Source organism: Myotis myotis, unplaced genomic scaffold, assembly GCF_014108235.1.
Source record: "Myotis myotis isolate mMyoMyo1 unplaced genomic scaffold, mMyoMyo1.p scaffold_m19_p_11, whole genome shotgun sequence".
Taxonomy (NCBI): Eukaryota; Metazoa; Chordata; class Mammalia; order Chiroptera; family Vespertilionidae; genus Myotis; species Myotis myotis.
In genome coordinates, this window is record NW_023416315.1 from 52,749,947 (window position 1) to 52,772,074 (window position 22,128).

Genomic DNA, 22,128 nt, shown 5'->3' on the forward strand with positions numbered 1-22,128 from the left:
CATGTGCTCTTAGGACTAATCCAGAAGTAAACAAATCTAAAGAGGTGGGTGTTAGAACTGCTCTTCAGCAGATGGTCAATTTCCTCCGGTTCTATTCAGAGTTGGCTCTTAGCCTGATTCATCCCCTGACAGTGGGAAAAAACAGCCAGACCTCCCAGATGCAAGGCACTGCACAAGTGCCCTGGAATAGTGCGAGTTTTCTGCACAACGGAGACAAGGTGGTTCTGACTGTTCCACAGCAAATGGCATTACCTGAGCTTCTTGACAGGCTGCTCTCCTTAGCAGGTTATCACTATCAAAGCAAACAAAAGATAGTGAGCGTTAGCTTTAATAAGTAGGCCAAAATTCAAACAAAACTTGTCGTTTTTTAAAAAATATGTACAACCTTCCCTACAAAATACCCACGTGAAAGTTTCTTAAAGACCTTATAACAAATTATGACCATGTCTGAAAAATACTTTCTCTGAATGAAACACTGTTAATTATTTCAGTATAAGGCAGGCATATTAATGCTCCCTAAAACATCCATCGTAATCCCCAGAACCAGAGAGGACATTACCTTACAGATGTGATTAATTTAGGGGTGGAGCTGGGGAGGCTGTTATGGACTGTGAAGGTGTGCCTAAGTTAATCACAGGGAAATTTTGCTGGCTGTGATGAGCGGCAAATCCGATTATGGGACAATGTTCAGAGAGGCAACCTTACTGGTTGTGAAGACGGAAGTCAGGGATGTGGACACCACCTAGAAGCTGGAAGGCAAGGAAATGGGTTCCTCCCTAGAGCCTCCAGAAGGAGCGCAGCTCTTGCGGACACCTTGACCGGAGCCCAGTGAGACCTGTGTTGGATTCTAACCCACAGAACTGTAAGATAATAGACTGTGCTGTGTTAAATGACTAACTTTGTGATAATTTGTTAGGGCAGCCATAGAAAAGTACTGCACCTACCCTGCATTTTCTTACCCAGTGGAAATCCTCAGGTTATTCGCCAGAAATAAATTTGATGTTTAGTTGCTTCTGCCACTGTTTTATCTAACTCTTATTTTTTTTTTATAACACTGTCTGACATTCACTTATCATAAATGGAAAATTGTGGCATGAGACAAAATTTTGGCTTGCAAAAATAAAAAAAAAATTCTATCAAAATACGTTCTCTAAAATGTGCTTATTATTTATATCATAAGAGCATTTTAAATGGCTGACTGCTGCATTGGTGGCTCAGCTGTTTGGAGCATCATCCCTACATCAAAAGGTTGCGGATGCCCTAGCCGGTTTGGCTCAGTGGATAGAGTGTCAGCCTGTGAATTGAAAGGTCCCAAGTTCGATTCCAATCAAGGGCACATGATAGGGTTATGGGCTCAATCCCCAGTGGGGGGCTTGCAGGAGGCAGCCAATCAATGACTCTCTCTCATCTTTGATGTTTCTATCTCTCTCTCCCTCTTCCTTCCTCTCTGAAATCAATAAAAAAATATATTTAATAAAAGGTTGCAGATGGCCAAGAGACATATAAAAAAAGGCTCAACATCATTCATTATCAGAGAGATGAAAATTAAAATGACAATGAGGTATCACTTCACACCTGTAGGAATGGCTACCATCAATAAATCAACAAACAAGTGCTGGTGAGGATGTGAAGAAAAGAGAACCCTAGTACACTGCTGGTGGGAATGCAGACTGGTACAACCACTATGGAAAACAAGGTGGAGTTTCCTCAAGAAATTAAAAATGAAACTGCCATTTGATCCAGTGATCCCACTTCTAGGGATATATCCGAAGAAGCCAGAAACACCAATCAGAAAGAATATATGGACCCATGTTCACAGCAGTGCAATTTATAATAGCTAAGATCTGGAAACAGCTCAAGAGCCCATCAGTAGATGAAAAAAAGTTGTGGTGCATTTACACATGGAATACTATGCAGCAGTAAAAAAGGATCTCTCACCCTTTAAGAAACCATGGAGGGACCTGGAGAATATTATGCTAAGCAAAATAAGCCAGTCAGAAAAAGACAAATATCACATGATCTCACTTATAGACACTAAAGCATGCAAAAGACTGACGTATTTCAGAGAGGGGGGCTGGGAAGAGATTAAACAAAGAACTTATATACATATATGCATAGTCCATGGGCAAACTATACTGTGGGGAAGGCGTAAGAGTGGGGTGGAGGAGAGAGGACATCTGTAATACTTTCAATGATAAAGATAAATTAAGAAAAAAAAGGTTGAAGTTCTATTCTGGTCAGGATGGGTACAGGAAGCAACCAATGTTTCTCTCTCACATCGGTGTTTCTTTCTCTCTTCTCGTTCTCTTCCTCTCTCTTCTCTCTCTCTTCCTTTCCTCCTCTCCCTCTAAAATTAATTTAAAAAACAAACAAAAATAAAACATATCCTCAGGTGAGTATTTAGAAATAAATAAACAAATAAATAAATAAAATAAAATAAATGGCTGCTTGCCCACAGGGCGCCAGAGCTCTCTTGTCAGAGGCCTCTCCAACACATGCTGCTGGCCCTAAGATAACTGCTCTTAATTAGGTTGAAGTTAAGAAAACAAGTACCCAGAAAGGATGACCAATAAATAATTTATAGAAAAGAATTAAGAGAAATGGGTATTTCACTTACATTCTCTTTTTAGACCTTTCTTGTAACATCAAAGTCCTCAAATGTTGCATTTTTACAGTAATTCACATCTAATTTTGGTATTTGAGGCTGAACTAAAATAAACCACCCCTTGTATTTTGCCACAGGTGGAGCCACTGTCAGGTTTCACAGAGCATTCAGCTCCAATCAGGAAACACCAGCCCACGGGAGGGACCAGTGCTGCCCATCTAACCTCTGATCCATGTGCCGTTAAAAAACCACGACACCACTACCTCCAAGTGCACGCTGTGCTCTAACCAAGACCTTATGGGCACCAGTCCCTTGTGAAGTCTTGCTCATAGGGACCGTTACTGCCAGGCTCAGTCCCCACTTGCCTGAGTGACACTGCTCCACGACCACCCGGTGGCAAAGGGAGTTAGTTGTACACGCTTCCTCTCTGCCCTCACCCAAGATCCACTGATATTCATGCAGTCGTCTCCCCAACACACACATACACACACACACACACACACACACACACACACACACACGATAAGGAAAATTCAGAGTACAAACTAGTAACACATTTTAAAATACTTAACATGTCCACAACCCTTTATAATTGACTTGATCCCTCACATTCATAATCTTTTATACAAGGTAAAATACTGAGCCGTCAGCAATCATGCATCACAGAATACAGCGAGGTTCTGTGTGGTAACCTGAGCATTGTGACCAGATCCCCTGGACTGGAATCCCCAATCCAGCTTCTCCCCTACCCTGAGGGTACCGCTTCCAGCCTGGCCAACTGCTCCTCCTACTACCTGCTTTAATGCCTTTCCTAGTACAGGGATTAACCTGTGCCTCCAATCTCTGATTCTACAAACATATCCTGAGGATCATGCTGTACAAGTCCTCTCTGCTTCTATAAAAGCAAAGTATGCCTGTCTCTATGTCCCTATCCTTTCCCCAGCCGGCTCCTCCCTTTTCCTAGGGACAGGCCTCTGAAGGTTCCAGCTCCACTGGGTCATAGCAGAGACCATCTTCCTCACATTTCTGCCACAGATTCCTGTGGATCTAGCTGGCAAGAGAACAGTCCCAAATATGGACAAGAATATGGGCTAGCACCTGTTTTCCTCAATTATTTTTCACTAGAAGTAAAATTCTGATGGTTAACTTGTAATTAAGAATATTACTAAAGATGTCTCTCTTGAGCTTACCAACACTGCTTATTTTGTCAGAGTGCTATTCAAAATCAAAAGACTTTTCTGATAGTTAATTTCCTGAACTTTAATGTGTCAAATGGAATATGCTGTCAGTCCTATCTGTGAGAAAGCCAGAATATGTGTCAATTTAGATACTACAGAAGAAAATCTCATTATAATCATACTTTTATTAAATAGCAAAAATACTTAATATTTTTGATATTCAATATTTGGTCTTCCACCTTGGTCTTCCTCTGTGAACCAAGCTCTTTCTAAAAATCAAACATATTCTCAAAGAAAAAAGATTTCTCCCACTGAGATAATTCTGGTGGTCTGTAGCAAGCTCTGAAAACTATTTCAAAAGAGAAATTCCCAAACTGTTTCCGTAACAGCAGCATTGTTGGAATAAAGAGAAAGTAAGTTACAATTCACCAAGCAACTACCCTGTACTGGGTACCACAGCAGATGGTTTCATAAACCTTGAATCTCTATAACAACCTCGCACCCCAGGCATCCTTGTCTCATTTTAACAGATGAGGAAGTTGAGGCCCGGAGAAGGAAAGTGACTTCCCAAGAGCACAGTGTTACTAAGTGGCAGAGCTGAAATCCAAGCCCACGCCAACCTGATGCTGATACAAATGCTTTAGTGCATTTTCTTCATAATGTCAGACAATACAACATGGGCAATGATCATCTGGATGTATATTTTATAGGACATTTATTAAATTAATCACATTACTTCTAGTCTTATCTAATCTGTTAGATATGCATTATTTAATATTTGTCTACGCTCTGGTGCATAAAGCTGCCCCAAATAATTGGTGAAGCAAGCTCATTCAACACAAAGTGCCAGGTACAGTACATAAACACGATTTGGCCCTGTCCTGAAGAAACTCGGGACCAAGTGACAAAGAACAGCTTTAGGTAAAAATCAGTGGTACAGGAAAAGGCATGTTTTTGATAAATAACATGCCAGCACTATGCTAGGTGTCTGGGATATACTGGTTAATAAGCCCAACATTCCCCATCTCCATACAGTTTACTGTTTAGAAGGAAGAAGGACAACTCAACGGGCAATCATCATGTGATTTTGCTTCTATCTGCTCCATAAAAGAGACACATTATAAGGGGTAGCTAACCTAGTCTTGAGGAAGTGACACTGAAGTAGAGATCCAGGGGACAAATCAAAAGTAACCAGGCAAAAATAGGAAGGAATTTAAATCTGGGCAAAGGAAGCAGCAGGTGAAAAGCCCGCAAGTGCTGGAACAGGACTAATATGGAGCCCTGAAGGCAGTGTGGGGCAGCAGGAGGCAGCATGCCTTGGGAGAAGCAGCGAGAGAAGAGGTTTGAGGAGCCAGGGACCTTTTAAGCTAGTTAAGGAATTTGGATTTTATCCTAAGGGCCATTTTAAGAAGAGAACTGATGTAACTAGCTTTACATTTCTGAGGGATCATTCTGGTTGCAGTGTGAACACAGCACTGGTCAAAGGAAGGCAATTTAGGGAGACCAGGGAGGGCTCTTCCAGAATTGCAGGTCGGTAATAACAGCGATGACTGGCAGCTGGAGCCTGGCAACAGGGACAGCGTGAAAAGGACAGATTCAGCAGATATTGAGGAGGTAAACTTAAGGGCTGGCTTGTGGAAATTAAAGGAAAGGGAGGGATCAAAGACAGTGCCTAAGTTTCTGCCCTGACCCATCTGACCGAAGGTGACGCTCTTCACAGAGATGAAATGCAGGAGGAGGTAGGCACAGGTCCAGGAGGAAGCAGCTGAGTTTAGCTCCGGATCTGTTGATCTGAGATAGTGAGCAGACTTCAGGTGGAGGTGTCCAGGAGACAGCTGGAAACACACATCTGGAATTGCAGTCTACCATCCCGACTAAAGATACACATGGTAAGAGGAGGGATGAGAGTGGATAAGATTGTACGAGTAGGGTGAGCAGCAGAAGCAGCAGAGAGATTCGCTGGGCATTGGGACAGCTTTCAGAACACACCAACTGAAGCTCAAGTAACCTGACACGGCGCCTCACCTGAAAGCCAAAGGAAAAATGCGGCGGAACAGAGGAAAAGGTTAAGCACATTTTCCTCATCTCCCATCTTCCCCTTGATGCTGCCTCTACTCTCGACAAACTGCATGTTTTGCTGTTCCTAAAAGACACAATGACTAACCCCTCCAAGGACTGACCATTTTATCCCTCCGTCTTTAAGAAATAGAAGGCCAAACACATACCACCCACACTCTACCGCACCACACATAAAACTGATTGTCTTAGCTTTCTTCCGTGACTGTAAGCATCTTGAAGTCGTGGATTGGCTAGTTCACCACTTTCTCTTCTATAGCACAGATTCACAGATAGAAGGGGCTCAACAAATACCCATTTAATCAATGCGTGGCAAATGTTTGAACAGGAGAGACTGATGCACTGTGCTCAGAAAGGCTGGCTTTGTCCTGTGGGGAAAAGTGAAGGTTATTCTCTGTGTGAGTATTTGGCAAGCTTGAACCAAGGGATCAAAGGGGATGGTCCTTCAGTGTGATTACCACCAAAGGCAAGAGGAAGGATCACTGTGCTGAGCACAGGAGAGGATTAAAAACTTACAACAGTCTCGGGAGTGTTACTAGAGCAAGATGACCCAAGGGTGTGTGTGACTGTGTGTGTTTAGGGAGAGGGTAATGGAACTAGAACCCTCTAAAAAGGCTAAGTGAGGAACAAGAAATGTTCCAGTGGCTGAGTCTGGTCATCAGAGAAATCCCAGATTGCTAATGGGTCAAGAATCTGAATGTGAGCTAAAGACCCTGTTACAAAAAAAACAAAAAAAGTACTGTATATAAATTCCAATCCCATGTTCTTTCCTCTTTTCACTGCACCATGATGTCTCCAGGGTGAAGTGCGGTTAAACACAATTTAAAGAGGTGCTACAAGATGTAGTCATACCAGAAAGGGTCCCCAAAGCCCTGCTCAGTCCTCAAATGCAGGTTTTCTTTCTGAGGAATTAGAAGCTTCTGGATTATAAAGTGAAAAAGCATGCTGATGTCACTCAGCCAGAGGCTTTAAAGCACAGGACCATGCCGCTTCCACGGGAAATGAGACGCTCTTGATTTATTCTGAGCCATAAATGTTTTACTTATTACTTTAGGACTGCAAGATAAGATAAGTTGTTATTTCAATAATAACTTTACACAGAGAGAAAAATCACATTGATCCATTCTCTTTCCCTAAAACCAGTATTTCCCGCTACAGTCCAGAGGCAAGTCGAACAATTTCTACCGCCCGCTTTTCCCTTGGTGTATGCAAATAGTTTCTGCTTCACACAAAACACATTTCAAGTTTCGATGTTTATAGCAACTACTTCCACTTATCCAAGCTTCCCAGGATAATTAATCACTACATTGCCAGGGGCGGTGCCCACTGGTTGCCTATGTAACAGCGGGAATGGGATAGAAATGGAAGCAAAGATGAAAATGCACCTTGGAGAAGGGGTGCTCTAATGTGCAGAGGGGGAGAGCTTTTTCAAACTACACATTGCCCCCCACTTCCCATACACCCACTCCCCACTCACACAGATGACGATCTGGCAGTGAGGCTCTGCATCCATGGGAAAACGCTGACCACGTCTGCCCAAGAGAAAGACATGTGTCCGAAGGGGGAAATGTCAGTGCTAAGGAAGAATGCCCGACCTTCTGGACCTAAAGACTGTTCCCTTGGACAGGGGAAAATACGCAGTGTGAGAGGTCAGAAACTCTAAGATAGCAGTAAAAATGTTAATGATTTTTACAAGGATTTTAGGGCCTCCCGATCTGGTCTTTCCACCAACCAAAGGATGACAGTGTCTCTTCTTGTTCTCCAGGATTCCCCATCATGTCACCTGCTACTTAAGAATTTATATCTTCTTATCTGTCCTGAGCACAATGAGATAAAGAACTTCCCTAATGTCACAGAAGTATAAAGGGTCAGGAAGAAATCCTATTGATTACCATACAGTATGTGGTGACTCTTCATTTCAATACCCTTTAGAGTGCATAAAAGAAGGGGGAACATAGGAGCCCCCCAGGCAATCACTGGCCTTAAAACTCCATCATCTCTGTTGCTGATGGCGAAAGTTTAGCAAAAGAAAAAGAAAGTTAATAATGCCTACCATCCAATGCAAAGGATGAGTGTGTGGCATTGCTTTCATCTGGACCAGTAAAAAGTAACTACACCTGTGTTCAGGAATTTTGAGGCCAAATGGTACCTCTGAGTGGATTTCTTTAGTTGGTGGTATATTTGGCAATGCAAAAACCAATATTTTAAACAATAATAATATAAAGCAAGCCAAGAGCATTTTCCCAAGACTAAATTTGGTGGATTAGGAAGGAAGGAAGGAAGGAAGGAAGGAAGGAAGGAAGGAAGGAAGGAACTGTAAATCTACTTTTGCCCCACCCTGTACCTATATGCTCTTCAATGTAACAAGCCACTGCTTGTAGAGATTTCAAGTGCCTCCTCACTTACTGGGTTTTCTCCACAACTATTTGCTCCAATTCACGATAGGAAATTACTTAATGAAAAATGGCATTCCCTGAGGGGTCCTTTCACTAACTCAGCTAGCCATTTTAGTCTGTTCTGTAGAATTTCTCCTCCACCAAAAAGATGGAAATGGATTCTGTAGGTTATCCCCCCATTCTACTGAGAAAAATACAGTTAGAAAGGCCTATATCTTCATATCTCTTTAAAAAACTTATTTTTTATTGATATTTAGAGAGAGAGGAAGGGAGAGGGAGAGAGAGAAGCATCAATGTGAGACTGAAACATCAATCAGTTGCCTCCTGCATGGCCCCTACTGGGACCAGGAATCAAATCAGCAACTTTTCAGTGCACAGGTCAGTGTTCAACCAACTGAGCAACAGCCAGGGCCACATCTTGCTCTTTTCCTCCTCTTAGAACATGTAATTATTCTATCTTCGCCCTCTTATTCTAGCCTCAGCTTTCCACAAAATATCAATTTCTATCCTACTCCAACATCCTAATATTCACAGGAGCCAAGTGAGTTGGCGCAGTTCCGTGGACTGTCTGACTGGCTGCTACGTTAATGCTCAATCCAATCTGCAATACCATCAGGTAAGGCTTTCGCTGCCACTAAAGAGCATCGTTCTTTGAGCTGCTACCATCCGCCATTTTTCCAATGATTTCTACCCAGGCATAATTCTCCTAAGGATTCTAGTGACATTCTTTTATGGTTCATTTACTTCTACTTCCTGCTCTTTTTTCCATTTGTTCATTCTCACTTAACACCTCAATTTAAACATTCTATGCCAGATATTTTTCTTCCACTTACTGTATAACATTAACTTTACTAGGCAATCAAAACACTAGTTCTTTCTGTTTTATTGACCATTATACATTTGCATACACAACTACAAACATATAATGTTGAGTGTCAATTATACACAAGGTACTCGAATCTATAGAGATTATGACGGCTATTCAAGAAGACAAGCTGTCTCCCACCCAACAAGTTATTCTATACTTTGGGCTCCAGGATACAGGGTAGATCTGGACAACTTCTGATCTATAAACTCAAATTATATTGTCAGTATTTGTGCTGTTCCACGGCATGACATATTTGAGATGTCAGTTATTACCTAGAGAGGGGTCAGTTTTAGCATCAACAGTGATTATTCTATCTGCAGTGCTGGAAGCAGCTAAACCACTAATTTCAATATCACTAAAAATTGTAACATCAACAAAACAAACTATAGCTCTATAGCTTAAATATATCTCCTGCCCTTCCATCTCAGCCCCTCGCCCCCACCCCAAACACCACTAAACACAAGGAAGAAACTAAATAATATATTTATTTTTAAAAAGAAAAATCTGTTTCTAAATAATCTGCTAAAAGAGCTGAGAAAAAAGGGAATATAATGAAATTACATTGCACTTAAAAAAAAAAAAGGTTCCCTGATTACCAATCAAATCTGGGTTGATAGGCATATTATTTAATTGCCCATAAATGAGCTTCTTTAAATAGCACCTATTAATACCCCAAATTTCAGCATCCACTTGCACACAGAGAGACACACAAACCTTGTAACAGCTAAAAAGTAAAACAAACTGCTCTCTTAAAACTGCAACAAAATCTGAAATGAAGAGAAGCCATGAGGGGGAGAAGCTCTGGCTACCCTCTCCTGCAGCTGAACCAGTCAGGCCCGGACCCCTGACTGCCAAGACAGGCGCTTCCCCGACATCAAGTAAAACATCTGCTTTGCCCAAAATCCCAGAGATACAAACGAAGCACAAGACATTACTGAAATCATGATCTGTACCAAAAACAAAATAAAACACAAAAAAACAGGTCTAGTCAATCTCTCACCACCCACCACCCACTCCTGATTTAATGGTTATTGTAAGTGCATGCATAATTTCCCCTTGGAATCTAACATTTCCCCTTGGGTATCCTGTCAGGATCTCAAACTCAGCATATCTGAAAGGAAATATACTACCATCTCCTTAAACCAGTTCTCCTGGCAATTTTCCTCTTTAGCCAATTATCCTAGTCCTGAAGCCAAAACGTGATTTTCCTACCTTCCTCTCCTTGACTCAAACATCCAGTCATCTAGTACTACTAAGGGCTAGCATTTACTGAGATATAGCTATGAGCCAGGCCCAGTATCAGGCACCTAACATGCATCATCTCCCTCAATCTTTACAACCAACCTGCTAAACAGATCTCATCATCCCCACTACCAAGGTTACACTGATTAAGTAATTTGTTAAGGTCACAGAGCCAATAAGTAGCAAAACCCAAGCCCAATAGAAGTCTATCTGCCTATATATAGTGCACACGCTCAGGTATTATTCACACCATGACAAACCTCATACCTGCCCTTTTATTTTTCCTACTTCTAATGCCACTCTGGTTCTGGCCTTTCTTACCTCATATGTAAACTACAGATACCTTCTCAACCTTTTAGACTTTCTATTGAAAAAAAAAAATGCAACTCTATGCCAGTGTCTCAGTTGGTTGAATGACGTCCCATGCATGAGGAGGTCACTGGTTCCATTCCCGATCAGGGCACATACATGCCCAGGTTGTGGGTTTGATACCCAGTAGGGGGCGGGCAGGAGGCAGCTGATAGATGTTTCTCTTTCATCAATCTTTCCTATCTCTCTTTCACTTCCTCTCAAATCAATACAAACATATTTTTTTAAAAAAAAAAATGCAACTCTATAGTGAAGCCAAATTCTTTGCCAATCTCTGAGATACACTATGCATTTCCATTTCCTGCCTATGTTCAGGTCATTAACATCACCGAGAACACTGTCCTACTCACTCAAGGCCCAATTCAAATGACACCTTTGTTAGGACACTTTCTCTGATAAGGAGGGAAAAGCCAAAAGAAGAGAAAGGGAAGCTACTTCTGACAGAGCACTTTCTGTGTGCCGGGCCCATGAGGAAACCTGCATGACCACCCAGGGAGGTGGGTACTGCTGTTTACGGACAGAGAACTGATCGACAGGGGAGTGCAGCTGCTAAGTGTAAAGTCCACATTCAAGTCCATACACGCAGTTGCTTCTCCTCCTTACTGTGTTGCTATAGTGAACTCTCAGGAGCCCCCTTCTTAACTTTCTAGTGGGGGGATCAGTCTGACCCCATCTGGATCCACAGCTCAATCTCAACATCGCCCAAAGCAGGACAACCAGATCCGTGTACTGCCTGACATGACACTGCAAGAAATCCACACATGCTCCAAAGCATTCTGGCCAAACAATTCAACCTGAATCTGATTATGCCTCCTGAGCGGTGCTCCTCCAATTGGAATGTGCACTCAAATCCCTTGGGGCTCTGGCTAGAGCAGGTTCTGACTCAGCAGGTCTGGGCTGGGGCCTGAGATTCTATATTTCTAAGCCCCCAGAACAACCTGTGCTGCTGGACAACCACCCAGGCTTGGAGTAGCAAAGCCTAGAATCTGGCCCTCATCCCCAGTTTATAAGACAGAGAAATAAACAACTAACTCATGGCCAGGACTAGCAGGAGGGGAGTGAGGCACTCGCCTCAGGTGCAAAATTCTAGCGGTACCAAAAAAACACACACACAGCAATGGAGATAAATACTTTAACACAAAAATTTAAATGAATGCCAAAAAGCCCCATGATGCACCCAATATCACAGTTTTAAATAAAGACAATCAGTATCACTGATTTTTCTTCTTTTTTTTTTTTAATATATTTTATTGATTTTTTACAGAGAGGAAGAGAGAGAGATAGAGAGTCAGAAACATCGATGAGAGAGAAACATCGACCAGCCGCCTCCTGCACATTCCCCACCGGGGATGTGCCCGCAACCCAGGTACATGCCCTTGACTGGAATCGAACCTGGGACCTTTCAGTCCGCAGGCCGACGCTCTATCCACTGAGCCAAACCGGTTTCGGCTGATTTTTCTTCTTGTCTCAAACTCCACTATGGCTGCACAGCACTGAACACCGTTAGCTGCCAAATGCCGAGCATGAAAAATTCTACAGGGCAATGGAGACCTGCCTGGTTTCTAAAGCAAATCAGTCCTATAACAAGGAGGGCTGGGGGGCAGAGCTTATGAGACAGACCCCAAATGCAATCTATAAAACTTGTTTTGATATTGATGGGCACAAAACTGTAAAACTGAGAATTGAGTGACAATAGGGGAAATATAAACAGATTGACTATTGGGTGATATGGGAGATTTTTAATGCTGTAAGATTCATGATAATGGCATTGTGAATTTCTTAAGTCCTTACTTATTAGAGATAAGGTACTAAAGTATTTATGGATAAAATGATGTAAGATAGAATATGTGAGATATTCCAGGAAAAAAAGTAGAGAGATAACAAGATTAGTAAAATGCTACTATATGCTAAAGATGGAATATGCGGATTCATCATACTATTCTAATTTTTATATTTAAAATTTCCGTAATAAAAAAGTAACTAATCCTTTTATCCTTAGGCAGCCCTCCCATGGACTGAACCACTCTTAACACAGAGCAAAGAGGGCCTTCTAGGTCTATCACAAAAGCAGCCGCTGTTTTTAACATGTGCCCCCAGCGGTGATTATCTCACTTAAGTGTCACAGTAATGTAGTGAGTTCCTGTGTGTGAAGAAAAGTGAAGTTCAGCGAGCTGGGAGAACCTGTCAAAGGCACACAGCCAGCAGGTGACCAAGGGCAGGCTGGAGCCCAGACCGGACTGACTGGGAAGCCCAGGTTTAAAGCAGGACATTTTAACATCTATCTGATGCCACTCGGGGCTTATGGCATAAGCACCCTCAGCTTACAGTTCTTCCTTCCTCTCACGCTACCTAACATCGGAGCCTAACATCTGAGGATTGCCTGGTTTTGAATTATGGCTCTAACACTTACTTGCTGGGTGACCTCGGGCAGATGACTTAATCTTGCTGTCCTTTAGTTTCTGCATCTGTACAGAGCTATTAATCTCGAACTACTAAGAGATTAATAATCATCTTATAAAGATGTTAAGAAGATCAAATGAGTTAATAATGTAAAGTGCTCAGAGTCGTGGGTGACACGTGGCAAGCACTGATTAAGTGTGAGCTATCATTGTCATTATTCCTAAGTCCTCAACAAAACTGAAGGACTCTGAACCCACCCTCTGGCAAACTCATAACCATTTATTTGTATGTCTTCTAAGAATTTGAAAGGTGAGCTCCCACCAGTGTTTATGAAAGCCAATGCACTGTAATTTAGATTCAAGTTCCTATGTTCAGAGGATAGAAAAACCTCCAATATTAGAAAAGACCTAGGGACAGAGGACCCAGGCCCATCACTACAGAATCACATTTGCTTTGCAAGTTTAATGTTGAGGGGTTTATGGTGTTGCTAGGACTTAATAACTCTAAGAAGGTACCACGCATTCCTGCTAAACTGAGAGGCTATGCTCCACAGAAATAAGCTGGAGAGAGTCCTGGGTCAAGGCCAAGGTGGGTGGCTGAATCGGTGCCAGCAGCACAGAAACGAAGGAGTAAGCTGAGAACCAGGAGCCAGAACTAAGCAGGAGCACGTCGCCGCTAGCTGCTGAGCCAAGAGGGTTAGTTGAGGAGTTGTATGCACCAGGGCTCAACAGCCAAAATCATGGGGGGGGGAGACCAGAGCCAGGGTAGCGAGGACAGGTCTCCACTGACGAAAGGAACAAAGAGCTCAAGTCAGATGCACAGTGGTCGCGACTTGCTGGTTTCAACTGCTATGCCCTGACTCCTCTGAGGCCATGTTCTGTCATTTTAAAACTATACTTTCCCAAACTGTCTTGCTGCAGAGGGTGAAATAAATAAAAGGCTCAGATCTTATTAGCCCATCTGGCAGGTCCCGCCTTCCTTCCCCACTGGCTGTCTCTTCCATCACTCATTGCCCTGTTAACAAACATTAATTCAGTCTAACTCCCAAAGTACTTAGTGTGTATTATATCACGTCTACTCACAATCACGATAGGAAAAATATACTTGTCTATACATTACAAACAGGGAAGGAAGCTTAAAAAAGGACATAAAAGTAAAAGGCAGAGTGAAAGGTAAGTAAAATGGAGAACAAATTAAAGAGTCAGACAAAGATATAAATTAAAACGTATACAGAAAACTGAGGGCATGGAGTAAGAACCTGAACACTTTGCAATGAGTTTCTTGGCCCCGGACAATGTGTCCAATGCCACCACTAATCTATATTAAATGCTAAAAAATGTCTTCTATTTTATAAAGGAGTTTCATTCCATTAAAGCAGTTAAAAATGCAGCAGGCTCTGGCCAGTGTGCTAAGTGGTTAGAGCATCAGCCTGTGCACAGAAGGGTCTTGGATTCGATTTGGGTCAAGGCCATGTACCTGGGTTGCAAGTTCGAGCCCCAGCCCAGTTGGGGCACGTGAGGGAAGCAACCAATTGATGTCTGTCTCTCTCTCTCCTCTCTTCTTCCTTCCCTCTAAAAAATCAATGAAAAAATATCCTCTGGTGAGGATTAAGAACAACCACGACAAAAATGCAGCAGCAACATAACAGAACAGTACAGCTCCGATAAAGTTATATGAAAGGCATTTAAAAGGTAATGTCATCAATAAATAGCACAGTGTATATACTGAAGTGAACACTGCTCTCCAAAGTTGTCACAAGCAAAGAAATTATGTGAGATTTGGAGCATGATTTACCTGGGTCCAAATTCCCATGTCATGAATAAGTAGCCATATGACTTCAGACAGGTTACTAATTCTTCTGAACCTCAATTTCCTTATCTGTGATATAGAAATATTAATATCTCTCTCACAGGGTGATTTTGAGGATTAAATGAGACCATATACATGGAAATGACTAGCCCAGCACCAGATACAAAGTAATTCTACATTAGGTATTGTTTTCCTTTCCTCCTATTCTAATAATGCCATCATTGCTTAACATAGTTTTATGACACAGTTTTTGAGTTATTGGCCAGGTGAAGCAGAGTGTTCCAGGTGGAGGGAAGAACATGCACAAAGGCAGAGATGGGAACAACAGCAAAGGGCTTCTTTTAAAGACTGCTGGAGCACAGAGGTCAAGTTTAAGGTTATGACGGGAGGATGAGAAGGGATCAGAAAAGACCAGAGACCAGAGAGGAAAACAAGGACAGAATCAGGAAAGGCCTTTCAGGCCATGCTAAGGAACTGGGTCTTTGTCTTCTAGGTATTGGAGAGCCATTTATGGGTTGTCAATGGAAGAGTGACAGGGTCAGAGTTCTCTTTTAGAAAGAATATTCTGATGGCTGACTGTACTGTACAACTCCAGGGACACTGTTAACATAGAATGTCACCAGAAACAAGACATGAACTAGAGAAATATTCTGACTCCAAAATCTAAATATCACACCTGAAAACACTAGTGTGGCTATGATCACCTAACAAGTAAGTAAAATGAGAATGGAACCTGGGGGATACCAACTTTTATTTAAGGGACCAGCAGAGCAAAAAGACACCCCAAAGAGAACTGAAGAGGATATGGTCAAAGAGAATCAAATGTGGCAGATTTGAACTGAAAAGTAACCACTGAGCCCTGGCCGGGTGGCTCAGTAGGTTGGGTGTCATCCCACGCAGCAAAAGGTTGCAGACTCGATTTCTGGTCAAAGCACATACTTAGCTTGTGGGTTTGATCCCCAGTGGGGGTATGTACAGGAGGCAAGTGATCAATGCTTCTCTCTCACATCTAATGTTTCTCTCTCTCTCTCCTCCAACCTCTCTCTGAAATCAACAAACACATATCCTTGGGTGAGGATTAAAAAAAAAAAAAAGTATCCATTGACTTGAATAATTCAGAAGCTATTACTAACCTTGTCAAGAGCAGGTTCAACCAAATGATGGCACAGAAACCAAACTATACTAAGCTTATTCTAAAGTGGAGACAGAGACTGCAAGTGTGAAGTACACTTTCCAAAATGGTATAAACAGAAGAGAGAGAGAGATAGTAAATAAATGGGGATACACAGTTGGGACATGACTTAAGCTACAAAGAGTTTGACAAAAGGGGGGAAAGCAGTAGGAAAGATGAGATTAAAGATACAGTGAGGAAAAGGATAACCATCAGAGGGGGAAAATGGGATGCAGATCAGGGCTGGCAGGGCTGACCTTGGGCAGGAGGATACCAACCTCATCCAATGTGACCAAGAACAAACATGTGTACGCGGGCAACTGTCCAGTGTTCTTTATCTTCTCCTTGAAATAGGAGTTAATGTTGTCCAAGAATGAGTATGGAAAAGGCAGAGCAGGAAACTGAAGAAATCTGGGAATATTTCAAAATAAATTTGTGGAAAAGGACGAGTAACTTGGCTATGGATTTAGTGTATAGTTCTCTACAGGAACATCCAACACTCTGGGGTTGTGAATTCAGAAGTGGCCAGGGATTTTGCCCTCTGACTCAGACCTACATTCTCATATTGGTTCCTTCCTCCATAAATAAAATATGACAAGTACCTTCTATGTGCTGGGCCTTGGGAACGACACTGAGAAAGACAAGCAGGACCTCTGCTCTTTAGAGTCTTATGATAGTAAATAAGAAATAAGTGGAACAAATAATTACAATAGTAATGAGCACTACATAGAAGTTCACAGTGCTATGAAGAAAATGTAGGAAGACTGACTAACCTAGACTGTCTCTCCAGACAGGGAATACATATCACTGGAGAAATGGTAGAGGACTGTTGTTATGTGAAATGGGAAGAAGAGTAAGAGAAAGAATTCCATGAGAGAACAGCATATGCAAAGTCCCTTCAAGGAACCCTGAAACAGAAAGAACATATCACTTTGCAAGACTTGAAAGTTCTCTATGCTACAACGTAGTGTGGCAAGGCTAGCAATGTATACACATGGGGCCAACTCATGTGAAGCTGATAAGAATTTTGATCTTGAGTCTAAAAGCAACAGCAATCCGCACTTTTGATAAGTCTGTTCCAGCAATGGCGTGCAAAAATGATTAGAAACAGACAAGAGTAGATACAAAGAGTACAGTTAGGAGCCATTTAATAAGAATCCAGGCCAGAGATGATGGTAGTAATACGGACAAAGGTGGTGACATGAGGCCAGACAAAAGAAATCGAACAAATTAAGAGATGTAAAAAAAAGCAGCATCTATTAGAATGTATAACCTGAATGTGGGGAGTAAGTATGAAGGACAAATGGAAGATGATGTTCAAATTTTCAGTTTGGGAAATGAGCTGGTGATGAGTGGTACTAATCACTGAGAAGGAAGCGGTTTACTGGGAAACCTTTTGATTATATTTTTTAGTCTGTTGAGGCTGAGACACCTGTGAAGCATCCAAGTAGACAGGTAAGGTAAACAGTTGAATACATATATAGGTATGGAACTCAAAAGATATCTTTATGGAAACATAAACCAGGGGTTTGTCTACATATAGCCAAACTGAACCCATTGTGAGTGGAAGAGACCATGTAAGGAGAAGAGGGCCGAGGGCAGAGTCCAAGACAGGGGTGGGCAAACTTTTTGACTCGAGGGCCACAATGGGTTCTTAAACTGGACCGGAGGGCCGGAACAAAAGCATGGATGGAGTGTTTGTGTGAACTAATATAAATTCAAAGTAAACATCATTACATAAAAGGGTACGGTCTTTTTTTTTTTTTTAGTTTTATTCATTTCAAACGGGCCGGATCCGGCCAGCGGGCCGTAGTTTGCCCACGCCTGGTCCATGATAACCACTTCCCTACAACTTGAGAAATGGAGGAGTAAAAGATGAGAAAGAACAGCCAAACATATAGGAGGAAAAACAGAAATTTGGGAGTTAGAAGTCAAGGAAAAAAGTGTTTCAAGGAGGGTCAACTGTGTCTAAAGCTGAGTGATCAAAAAGAATTTAAAATGAAACTGGTGAAAATAATTCTAATGAAGATGATGAGAAGCCATAGGGAAGCAGAGAAAACCTATTCAAAAACTTTAACTGAAAAAAAGGAGGAAATGAGAGACTGAAAAAGCCAGGGGAGAACATGTGAAAAATGGAGTTAGGGAGTGAGGTGTTGGTTGAATCAAGAATCTAGGATAGGAAAAATGAAAGGGTATATATTTGGACAAAAATGGAGAGTCCAAGGGACAAGAGGTCTTGATAACACTGAAAAGTAGAAGGGAAGAAAACTGGACTAACAGAAGGTCATATGAGAAACTACGATACTGAAGCTTCATATTTCAGAAGTGGAACAAGGGCAAGTGATGATTAGCGTTCAACCAATGAGAGTGCTTAGAGTTGAAATAGGGCAAAATAATAGTGAGAGCCCCAAGAATAGATGAAGTTAGGGTGTCAGATAGGTCATGCACATGAACACTCAAGGCATCCAAGAAGCTAACAGCACTTAAAAAGAAAGGAAATTGATAATCCAGGCACCTAAGCCTAATGTAGGTGAGAGCCCAGAAAGCTGGAAGGCTTACAGTTCTATGATAGAGCCTCAAAGGAGAAGGGGTTTTTATAAGATGAAAGACGAGTGATTTGGAATAGATACTGAGGACCTAAGAGAATGCCAACCCATTGAAGGGGCAGGGCAGCTTCTACTCAAAAGAGCTGTAGGGTAAAAGTTCCTCAGGGAAAAAGAAACTAGATTAGTATAAAGAAAAAATGTGAGGACTTTTCTATGACAAAGTTAGGGATATATACAGATTTAAAAAAAAAAAAAAGACAATAGAGGGAAATTACCTCAACATAATAAAGACCATATGTACAAAACCAACAGCTCACATCATACTCAACAGTGAAATATTTAAAGCTTTTCCTTTAAGATCAGGAACAAGACAAGAATGCCCACTCTTGCCACTTCCATTCAACACAGTACTGGAAGTCCTACACAGCAATTAGTCAAGAAAAAGAAATAAAAGGCAGCCAAATTGGAAAGCAAGAACTGAAATTATCCCTGTTTGCAAACAACATGATCTTATATGTAGAAAATCCTAAAGACTCCATGCAAAACAACAACAAAAGTTAAAATAAATTCAGCAAAGTTGGCGGATGCAAAATCAGTTGCATGTTTATACACGAACAATGAACAATCTGAAAAAGAAAATAAGCCCTGGCTGTGTGGTTCAGTTGGTTGGAGCATTGTCCCAGACACCAAAAGTTTGTGCATTTGATTATTGGTCAAGGCACATACCTAGGTGGCAGTTTGATCCTTGGTCCCTGGTTGGGGCGTGGGTGAGAGGCAACTGATCAATATTTTTCTCTCACATCGCTGATTCTCACTCTCTCCCCCATCCCCTTCCTGTCTAAAATCAGTAAAAACATAACCTTGGTGAGAATAAAAAAAAGAGAAAAATTTCATTTAAATAAATGAAAAAGAAAATAATCCTATTTATGATAGCATTAAAAAGAATAAAATATTTAAGAATAACTTAACCAAGGAGGCAAAAAACTTGTACACTAAAAACTACAAAACACTGCTGAGAGAAATTAAAGATGACACACATTAATGGAAAGATATCCATGTTCATAAATTGGAAAACTTAATGTCCATACCACCCAAAGCGATCTATAGATTCAATGCAATTCCTATTTAAATCTCAGTGGCATTTTTGGCAGAAATAGGGAAAAAATTCTAAAATTTATATGAAATCTCATGGGACCCGAAATAACAAAGTTCAAAGACTCACATGTCCTAATTTTAAATCATATTACAAAGTTATAGTAATCAAAAAAACCCAAAAAACATAATACTAGCATAAAAACAGATGTGTAGAGCAATGGAACAGAACAGAGAGCCTAGAAATAAATCCATGCATATATAATTAAATGATCTTCAATAAGGATGCCAAAACAACACAATGGGGGAAAGACTCAAAATGAATTAAAGACCTAAATATAAAACCTAAAACTGTAAAACTTCTAGCTGAAAACATATGGGGAAAGCTTCATGACACTAGATTTGGTAATGATTTATTGGATATGACCCCAAAGCAGAAGCAACAAAGGCAAAAACAGATAAATGGAATGACAGCAAACTTAAAAACTTCTGTGCATCAAATAATACAATCAACAGAGTGAAAAGGCAATCTATGAAATGGGAGAAAATATTTGCAAGTCATATATCTCATAAGGGATTAAAGAATGCCTAAATTCAGCAACATAAAACCAAATAACCTGACTTTTTTTTTTTTTAATGGTCAAAGGACTTAGACATTTCTCCAGAGAAGATAAATAAATGACCAAGAAGCATATAAAAAGATGTTCAACATCAGTAATCACTAGAGAAATAAAAATCGAAATCACTAGATGCCATATCTCATCCATTAGGATGGCCCCTATTAAAAACAAAACAAAACAAAAAATAATTAGTGTTGGTGAGGATGTGGAGTAATTGGAGCCCTTGTGCAGTTGGTGAGAATGTAAAATGGTATGGCCGATATGGAAAATAGGATAGAGGTTTCTCAAAAACATTAAAAATAGAATTATCATATGATCCAGCAATCCCACTTCTTAGTATATTAGTGACCCAGTGCACAGATTCATGCACATTGAAAGGAAATTAATTAGAAGAAATATTTTAATATTGCTATTCGCCCTTTCTCTATAATAGAAGTGTCAACCAAATTCACCATCGACAATGCCAGATCGAAACAAACACATGCACTTGGTGCCAGTGAGAGCTTTATATGTATCACGCATGCACGAGTCAACTTAGCCTTTTATATAAATACTAGAGGCCCGGTGCACAAAAATTTGTGCACTCGCGGGGGGGGGGGGGGGGTCCCTCAGCCTGGCCTGTGCCCTCTCGCAGTCTGGGACCCCTTGGGAGATAACGACCTGCTGGCTTAGGCCTGCTCCCGGGTGGCAGAGGGCAGGCCTAATCCCTAGGTGCAGCCCCTGGTTGGGCTCAGAGCAGCACCAATTGGGGAGTTGGGGCGCTGCCCCCTGTCATGCACAGAGCAGGGCGGATTGGGAGGTTGCAATGCCACCCTCAGTCACACTCAGGGTAGGGCCAATTGGGGGGCTGGGGCACTGCCCCCTGTCACACTCAAGGCAGGGTCAACGGGGAGGTTGCGGCGCCACCCCCTGTCACGCACAGAGCAGGGCCAATCAGGGGTTGGGGCGCTGCCCCCTGTCACGCACAGAGCAGGGCCGATCAGGGGGTTGGGGAGCTCCCCCCTGTCACGCACAGAGCAGGGTCAATGAGGGGGCTGGGGAACTCCCCGCTGTCACTCACAGAGCAGGGTCGATCAGGGGGTTGGGGAGCTCCCCCCTGTCATGCACAGAGCAGGGCCCATCAGGGGGTTGGGGAGCTCCCCGCTGTCACACACAGAGCAGGGCCCATCAGGGGGTTGAGGAGCTCCCCCCTGTCACTCACAGAGTAGGGCCGATAGGGGAGTTGGGGCACCGCCCCCTGTCACACACAGAGCAGGGCAGATCAGGGGGTTGGGGCGCCGCCCTTTATCACCCACAGAGCAGGGCCGATCAGGGGGTTGGGGCGCTGCCACTGTCACACTCAGGGCAGGGCCAACGGGGAGGTTATGGCTCTACCCCATCACACACAGAGCAGGGCCCGTGGGGGGTGGGGGGGTTGGGGCGCCACCCTCTATCACCCACAGAGCAGGGCCGATCGGGGGGTTGGGGCACCGCCACTCTCACACTCAGGGCAGGGCCAATTGGGGAGGATATGGCTCTACCCCGTCACACACAGAGCAGGGCCCGTGGGGTGGGGGGATTGGGGTGCTGCACCCTGTCACACACAGAGCCGCAGGGCGATCAGGGGGTTTGGGCGCTGCCCCCTGTCATGCTGATCCCGGTGATCCCGGTGCTGGGAGGCATATTACCCTTTTAACTATATAGAATAGAGGCCTGGTGCACGGGTGGGGGCCGGCTGGTTTGCCCTGAAGGGTGTCCTGGATCAGGGTGGGGGTCC

At 42.5% G+C, this 22,128-nt stretch overlaps 1 protein-coding gene across 14 annotated transcripts in view; it reads right to left on the minus strand.

Annotated features, from left to right (window-relative positions):
- Window positions 1-22,128, minus strand: part of AGK (acylglycerol kinase) — a 75,964-nt gene that overhangs the window by 45,224 nt on the left and 8,612 nt on the right. For 9 of the 14 annotated variants that reach the window (XM_036328517.1, XM_036328519.1, XM_036328523.1 and 6 more), the window contains one exon: window positions 253-292. The exons of 3 other annotated variants lie outside the window; for them this stretch is intronic. In XM_036328517.1, coding sequence (XP_036184410.1) covers window positions 253-292 — 40 coding nt within the window. Of the gene's footprint in view, window positions 1-252; window positions 293-7,336; window positions 7,426-16,392; window positions 16,526-22,128 lie in introns of those variants that run through there. 2 more of the 14 variants (XM_036328528.1, XM_036328525.1) reach the window with 2 other exon arrangements.